Below are 7,659 nucleotides of genomic sequence, written 5' to 3'. Positions count from 1 at the left end.
TGACTCGACAATGGTAATGGCGCTGCTTGTAGCGGCATTTTGCCCGAGCTCTCTGCATACTTCTAACGCTCCATTTCATTTCACATTAGTCTGTCACACTGCACACGACTCTGGGCGACATCAAGATCGAAGTTTGCTGTGATACAGCGCCTCGTGCATCCGAAGTACGATCATAAGCCACTCATTCTTACCTTTTTCAAACCTATTTTACAATAACTCGTCGTTCTGATTGCTGCTGCAGAACTTCCTGGCGCTTTGTGCAAGCGGCGCATACGACGGCACCAAATTCCACCGGTGAATTCAAGTATCTGCGCTAAAACTTAAAGTCTCCGCTAACTTTTACTTTCAGGAACATGAAGGGATTCATGGTGCAAGGTGGGGATCCAACGGGCACAGGCAAAGGTGGCCAAAGCATCTGGGGCGGCACTATCGACGACGAGTTCCACCCGCAGAACAGAGTACGTCATGACTTGAGTTGTACACAATTTACTGGGATGTCGATTGCCTATTTTTTTTTTACGACCAGCACAACTGCCGAGGCATCGTATCCATGGCCAACAGCGGTCCCAACACCAACAAACAGCAGTTCTTCATCACGTATGGCAAGCAGCCACACCTCAACAATGTCTACACCGTTTTCGGCAAGTAAGTGGGGAAAATATGTCTAGATATATTAACTACCTGTGGGTGTGTGTATGTACTCGCCGTGGTGCGAGTTAGTTGGCTGTACTGAATAAATACTGCACCTGATGTTTGACAGGATCATCGACGGCATGGATACATTGGACGCCATCGAGAAGACGCCCGTGGACGCCAAGAACCGACCGCTCAAGGAGATCGCCATCAAGTCCGTCACCATCCACGCCAACCCCATCGCCGACATGTGAGCCGATGCAGCCAGTGGCCATAAGGGGATGTATACCTTAACTCACACGTGCACAAAACGCGTCATGAAGAGCGTAATGTCGTCCGGTTTCTTCGTTTGCATCTCGGCCATCAGTTTAAGTTGCACGAGGGAATAATGGTGTTTACGGGACGGCCGACGTAGCAGCAAATGGCGATTTAGCGTCTGTTTGCCTTTGTGTCTTTCCATGAGTTCAAGTGACACGGCCAAGTGGTCCACACCGCTGGCATCTAAAGGACCAGTTGCCATTTCCGTCTCCTCCAAAGTTCGTTCACGATACTCCAACACTGCGGCTGTGGCAAATGGATACAGACCATCACCGTCTTCTTTCGACGTTGCGTGTACCTTTGACATGCCGACAAGCTGGTCGCAAACACTCTGCAGTCCCGTCGCCTCTCCTGCCAACGCTGCAGTAATATCGTCCTTGTATACGTTATCTCCTAGTCCGTCCGAGAAGGTGAGACACACGTCGCCTTCCTGCAAGGAAAAGCTCTGTACGACGTAGTCCTTGGCCACCACCTGTTCCTTCAAGTTCACGACTGTGGGGACGTTGAACTCTCGTAGCACGGCAAGCGTCTCGTAGACGACAGTTCCCCGTCTCACTACCAGACATTTGGAGTCGCCGAGTGAAAAAGTCAAGAGTTTGCCCGTCCAGCGGTTGAAATACGACACGGCCAGCGTCGTGGCCAGTCTGGATTTCCGGTGTTGGAAGCAGTTGATCCTCGCGGTCTTGATGGCGTCCACTGTTGCACCCTCGAAGGCTTTTTGGTCGATTGATTCCTTATTGTGACTCGTCAGCTCTTCTAAAGCCACTCGGACACACCTCACGACCTCGGCCGACAGTATGGCCGAAGACACAGGTGTTTCATCCACTGCAGCGAGAGACTGACGGCCAAAAGGAGACGACACGCCGTCGGCCACAATGTGGAAATAACTCGAGCTTGAGCCTGCGTCTTCTTCGTGATATTCGAACGTGGCCTGGGCGTGTTGCAGGAGACTTTGCTCTCCCCATTTGAACCTGTGGCTGGCCACGGGCGTGGGTCTTCGAATAGGATTGTTCACCTTCATTGAAGTGGGCAGTCGCCAGCCGCCTCTTGGGCTCGTTTTCTTCCTCAAATTGTCCGACTGAGACCGCAAAGTGGCCAATTTCTGGTGTGTCCGCTCCGAGACGGAATGGAAGGCACTGGCCAGCGCCTTGGCCGGCGATGAAGACGTCTGCGGCCGCGGCAACAGGTCACCTAGTGACGAGGCGCGGCGCTTGCAGGCTGAAAATCTCGATGGCTGCGTCGGGACGGGCACGCCGGCACCTGTGAGCCACACCGAATGGTCATTCTCGTCCTTGGGCGAGTGATGGCCGGGCACCAGCACATGGATGGAGGACAGCGCCGGCCGCGGAGGTAGCACGTGTGGCATTACGCAACAATTCGGAGCTGTTCACTCCAAAATGCTAAACGGCAAATGAACGCTTTTCTCAGATTAAGCAAAACGTTTGCGCGACGTTTTAGAGTAAAGACTGAGGATTTATCGGAGTGGGTTGCAACAGCAGCTGGCTCGGATGGACACCGGATGATGGGGGTTTAGTGGAGACCGGATCATTTGTGGCTCCTTCCAAAAGTTTGCTTTGGCTGGCCAGGATGTCTTGGCAAAACCTCAATCTTGCCGTGATAATGGAAGCCCGCCGGCTTTTTTTACACGAGAAGGAGCTGCTGCCTTTGTCTCGCCTGCTGACTCGACCAGTGATCTCTCTGGGGCGCAGTTTGGGTTCGCACTGCGAATTAACGTCTCAAGCCGGAAAGCCTGTTACGATGCCATGGACAGCATTCGAAGTCTCCTCTTGCGTCTTTAGGAGGAGACAAGTTGAGATCACGGGCGAGTTGTGGAAGCTAGCCGCGTCCATGGAATTTATATCCATCGTCGAATTACCAACGCCATGTGTCCGACAACTACACAGCACCAGTGAAGGCTTTGAAGCGAGTGGGTCCGCTTTGCGAACGCCATGTTTTCTCCCGGCATGCCGCATTACGCCGCGTCATTTAAGCGCAGACTGATCCGCAGTGGACTTGAGTCCACTGCGAATCAAGTCTCCATACTGTACTTGTTTTAATATTACTCCATGTATCATCTCAGCATCCGAATGTCGGACCATTTGCTTGAAGCATTGCACAGTCTGGCTGCTGAAAACAAAGTATAGCTCAACTACTACGTATACAGTATTTTAACTTACCATGAATCTGGTACATGTAGACTACAGACTGTAGTACAGACTGTACGGAGTGCTGGGCACACTTGCCTTGCATTGTGCTGGCCCACTGGCCAGTGATCGATATGACCGATGACTTGGCCCAAGCCGGACCCACCAATGGTGGCCGCCAAGGGTGGCACCATGGACCGCCACCATCTCGACGGATAATGATTGTCCGGCTTCTGCGGTATTATGTTGGTGCGGCGTAAGGTTGGTCATGTTTATTCCTTCGCTGCGGTCCAGTCGCCAAAACTGTAGCAACTCGCGAGCTGTTCCAGGGCGACTCACTTCCTGTCAGACTGATTCAGGAAGTTCCTGATCCCGATTCGATATTGTTAGAATGAACGCTATAGAGTAGCTCTCAAAACAGTTTATTTACTTTTACTCTTAACTACCTATTCTCTAGACTTGTGCTCAGTCTGAGGCAGAAGAAGAAGTGAACTCGTCCTCGGACTGCGTCCTCGGACGGCATCTCTCCCTTCTGCCTTCAAGTCTGGTTGGCAGACAGCCTCTGCCTGCTGGTGCACTCTATCCAAGTGCTCGTAGGATCTGTTTTACTCTAGTACTTACTATTGCTTTAATGAAAGTAAGTCTTTTATTGTGTTGACACACGTAATTCTGTCCAGCATCTGTCTGGCCTCTACCGACTCTTCGCCGCCTTCGGCGACTCGGCGTCTGATCGCCAATACTCCCACTAAGTACTAGGGGTAAGCTCTAGATCCATCACTCCTAGCTAATGCATCAGCTTTAGGAATTGTTTGGTTGGTAATGCCTTTGTCAGAATATCGGCAGCCATCTCTGTTGTGGCACAATAGGTTATCTTGAGATGACCAAGTTCTACCAGATCTCTCGTAAATAGATACCGTATTTCGATGTGCTTGTTTGCTTTGTGGTTTCCTGGGTTTCTGACGATGCTGATGGCAGCATTGCTGTCGCACCAGACTTGCACCGGACCCTTTTGTGGAAATCCCATTTCTCCTAGAAGATGCCATATCCACTCGCTCTCCTTGGCACCTTCGCTTAGTGCGATGAGTTCTGCCTCAGCAGTAGAGAAAGAAACACCTCCTTGCTTGCTACTACATTACGACACGCTGGTTCCAGCCATTTTAATCACATAGCCGGTGACTGATTTGCGTTCTTTTGGTTGACACGCGAAGCTCGCGTCTGTGTACACTTCATAAGTCACGTCACTCTCTTTTCCATCGAGTAGTAGACCGTACGTCGACGTCCCTTTCAAGTATTTGAGGACTCGTCTAGCCGCTTCCCAGTGTGTACGATTGTAGCACGATAGGAACTTGCTTAATTCTCTCACCGCGTTGGCAATGTCAGGTCGTGTTCCACGAACCAGGTATTGGAGTGATCCAACTATGCCTCTGTAGTCGAAAGGCTGCGCTGCTATTTGCTTAGCATTCATCTTCGTCTCAGCTTCTAGCGTCAGCCCTGGTACTTGTGGGGTTAGTACAGGTGATCTGTTCACCATGTTGTACTTAGCTATCAGCTCAGCGATATACTTGCGTTGTGAGATCATCATCACTCGCTGCTTTCTGTTGCGTCGCACTTTCATCTTGAGGATGTAGTGAATGTCTCCCAGATCTTTCATTTTGAACCGTTTTGACAGCTCGACTTTCAGTCGGTTGATGAGCCCCATGTCACGAGACATAATAGTGAGGTCATCGACATATACCACGACAACAAGCCATTCATCTCCCACTTTTTGCACGTAGATACAAAACTCTTTGTGGCAACGAGCAAAACCCATCGATGTCAAGAAGGTATGAATAACTCTATACCAGATGCGAGGGGCCTGCTTTAGCCCATAGATGCTCTTTAGAAGCTCACAGACCAGCTGCTCTTGGCCTCGCTTCGCAAACCCTTGAGGTTGTCTCATGTAGATTTTCTGTTCTCCTTCCATGGTACCGTTTAGGAACGCAGTGTGGACATCCATTTGATGGATATGACGTCCAGTATAGTCCCAATGGCCAACACCAAGCGTAGGGACTCAAACCTTGCTACCGGTGCATATACCTCGTCACAGTCAACTCCAAATTCTTGGTAGTTACCTTGAGCAACGAGTCGTGCTTTGAGTCGCTCGACAGTACCGTCAGCGTTGTATTTCACCACGAGCACCCAGTGACATGGTAGAGCCTTTCGGCCAGGCGGTAGTGGTACCAATCTTCAGGCTCCGTTCTCAATGAGAGAGTCGTACTCTAACTCTAGGGCCTGTTTCCATTGCTCCCTATGGGGTCCACGCAGAGCTTCTCTGATAGTTTTTGGTATGGAAACTTTGTTTTCTAGGATCTCTTCCGCGTTAGCTTTGTCCAGGATTGCCTGGAAGCACTGATAGTCCTGGAACCGTTTTGGTCGTTTGGACTCTCGACGGGGTCGCGCTACAGACTGTGACGCTTCCACTAACCCTGCGCTCCGTTTTCTTTTGGATACTCCCACTGCTTCAGCGGGCTCAATTGGAGGCACAGTAGGAGGTGCAACTCCCACTGCTTCAGCAGTCACCTGCTCAGATGCAGTCTGCTATTCTCCCATTGCTCCGGGTATCTCTCGCAGAGCAAATTGAGTTGTGACCTCCGGGTTGGACTGGTCAAAGGTTCGATTGACAATGTTTGCTACATTGGTTGTGTCAAACAGCACATCTCGAGCAACGATGTGTTTGTTGTTATAGACATCCCATAGTCTGTAGCCCTTGGCTTCTTCTGAGACACCCAGGAACCGGCACTTAAGCGCTCTAGCAGACAGTTTCTTGTCTTTGCGAAGTGCAGTCGGTATGTGGGCAAAGCAGATACTATTCCACACAGGTAAGCCACTAATGTTGGGTGGTTTCCCGTGCACCATCTCGTATGGTGTCTTTCCTCCCAACCGACTCATTGGGTACGGTTTTGAACATAGGTCATATAGATCAAGGCTTCTGGCCACCATCTATACCCCATGTCAGCATCTTTGAGCGCACAGCGAACTCTGTCTAGTTTGCTTTGGTGATCCCGCTCTGCCGCCCCGTTTTCTTCTGGGCTGTATGTATTTGATGTCTGAAAGATGATGCCCTTTTCCTTGCAGAAGTCTTTGAACGCTGAGTTCACGAACTCGGTTCCACCATCGGATTGAATCCTCCTGATTGTGAGCTTTCCTTCACGTTCAAGTTGCAGCAGGAGCTCTCGGACCTTCTCGAACACTTCTTTCTTGTTCCACAGAACGTATGTCCAACGCCATGACGTGTTGTCATCAATGATGCTCAGGAAGTACTTGATAGTGCCCACGATTCCAAAGACTCCCATTGTCTTCATCGGACCCTTTGTTTCCCTGTGTATCGTGCTGATCGGCTTTGCATCTCTTGAGCCCTTTGTATTGCGATACGACATCCGTTTCTTCTTTATTTCCGTACATGTTGTACAGAAGAATGGCACTTGCCTTAGATCAGATGCCTTTAGTGTGGGCATACCGGCTACCACTGGTTTGGTCAACATTGTGATCACCTGCTCTTTGTTCAAGTGCCCCAACTTTACGTGCCATTCCTTTAGTGCAGCCTCTACTTTGCCCACTCCCGGCAGTGCCAATGGCTTGCATGGTTGCGTTTTCACCGCATGGCAGAACGCTTGTCGTTCTTTTACTGTTTTGGATTGTATATAAATACGCCCCGTTAATTGCCTTGCCCACAAAAACCAATTGGTTCTTATAGAAAACAAATTTAAAGTCGCCATTGGCTGACCCTATAATCTGAAACCCTCCTCTTTGTAGCCAGTATTCGCTAAGAATATTCGACTTAGCATGCGGTACCAGCGCAATGTTTGTAAACTGAAACGGTCGGATACCTCCCGGACCATGCAAATAAAGTTTCACAGTGCCAATGTGTGTATTTGTATGCTTAGACCCTTCTGCAAATGTAAACATGTACCCGTTGTCGGGTCTCTTCTCCACGAACCGGGATTCCTCACTGGTTAACCCGAACTCGCATCCTGAATCGAGTACCCAAGAGTCATTGGTCAGAAATGTTTCACTGTCAAGCAGAAAAGGATACATGGATCTTACCGCTTGTTCCAAGTCAACTGCCATCTTGTTGACACCTGCCGCCATGTCGGCGATCTGCCCATCACCGGCTGGCGCTTCCGTGACTTGTCCCGCGTTGACAGGCGTGTCGAAGAACGATGTGGTGTAGCGGGATCAGCAAAATCTGCGAGATTGCCGGATCCAGCTTACCAACTGCACCCAGACACCGACTAACGGAGGGTCCCCCGATGATCCGTATTCTGCTGAACTTTCCTCACCTTGTGTACCCGTCGGTAGGGCGGGATCTTGCTCTCTCGGTAACTTCCGAAGAGTTCAAGTGGTGAAGCTTGAGCGTCTTGGCGAGACGTGGGGATGGGGTGGAGCAGCAGTGGAAAATCTTCACTCTGCGTCCGTGGATGGTTCCGAATCCTAAGCGAATATTCGAGCTTATGGATCCGGGGCCTAGATCGTGGATCTGGCCGTAGGGTTGCCTTGCGGGTGTGTTCCCTTGCCTTTGTAGTTC

The 7,659-nt window shown here is 50.4% G+C and overlaps 2 protein-coding genes across 2 annotated transcripts; one reads left to right on the top strand and one right to left on the bottom strand.

Moving 5' to 3' along the window:
- Positions 1 to 887, top strand: PITG_00783 (peptidyl-prolyl cis-trans isomerase 10; the record flags this gene model as incomplete). The annotated part of the gene is made up of 6 exons (XM_002909302.1): positions 1 to 13; positions 90 to 164; positions 242 to 294; positions 350 to 458; positions 527 to 645; positions 761 to 887. The coding sequence occupies 6 exons, from the start codon at positions 11 to 13 to the stop codon at positions 885 to 887; spliced, it is 486 nt and encodes a 161-aa protein (XP_002909348.1).
- A 41-nt stretch (positions 888 to 928) lies between these two features.
- On the bottom strand, positions 929 to 1,972 carry PITG_00782 (uncharacterized protein; the record flags this gene model as incomplete). Its single annotated transcript, XM_002909301.1, has 1 exon — positions 929 to 1,972. One exon carries the CDS (start codon positions 1,970 to 1,972, stop codon positions 929 to 931), a length of 1,044 nt encoding a protein of 347 aa, XP_002909347.1.
- Positions 1,973 to 7,659: the final 5,687 nt, after the last annotated feature.

This window comes from Phytophthora infestans, genomic scaffold (assembly GCF_000142945.1).
Source record: "Phytophthora infestans T30-4 supercont1.1 genomic scaffold, whole genome shotgun sequence".
NCBI classification, from domain to species: Eukaryota; Oomycota; class Peronosporomycetes; order Peronosporales; family Peronosporaceae; genus Phytophthora; species Phytophthora infestans.
Note: the sequence above shows the minus strand (reverse complement) of the source record. Positions and strands in the feature narration are given on the sequence as shown.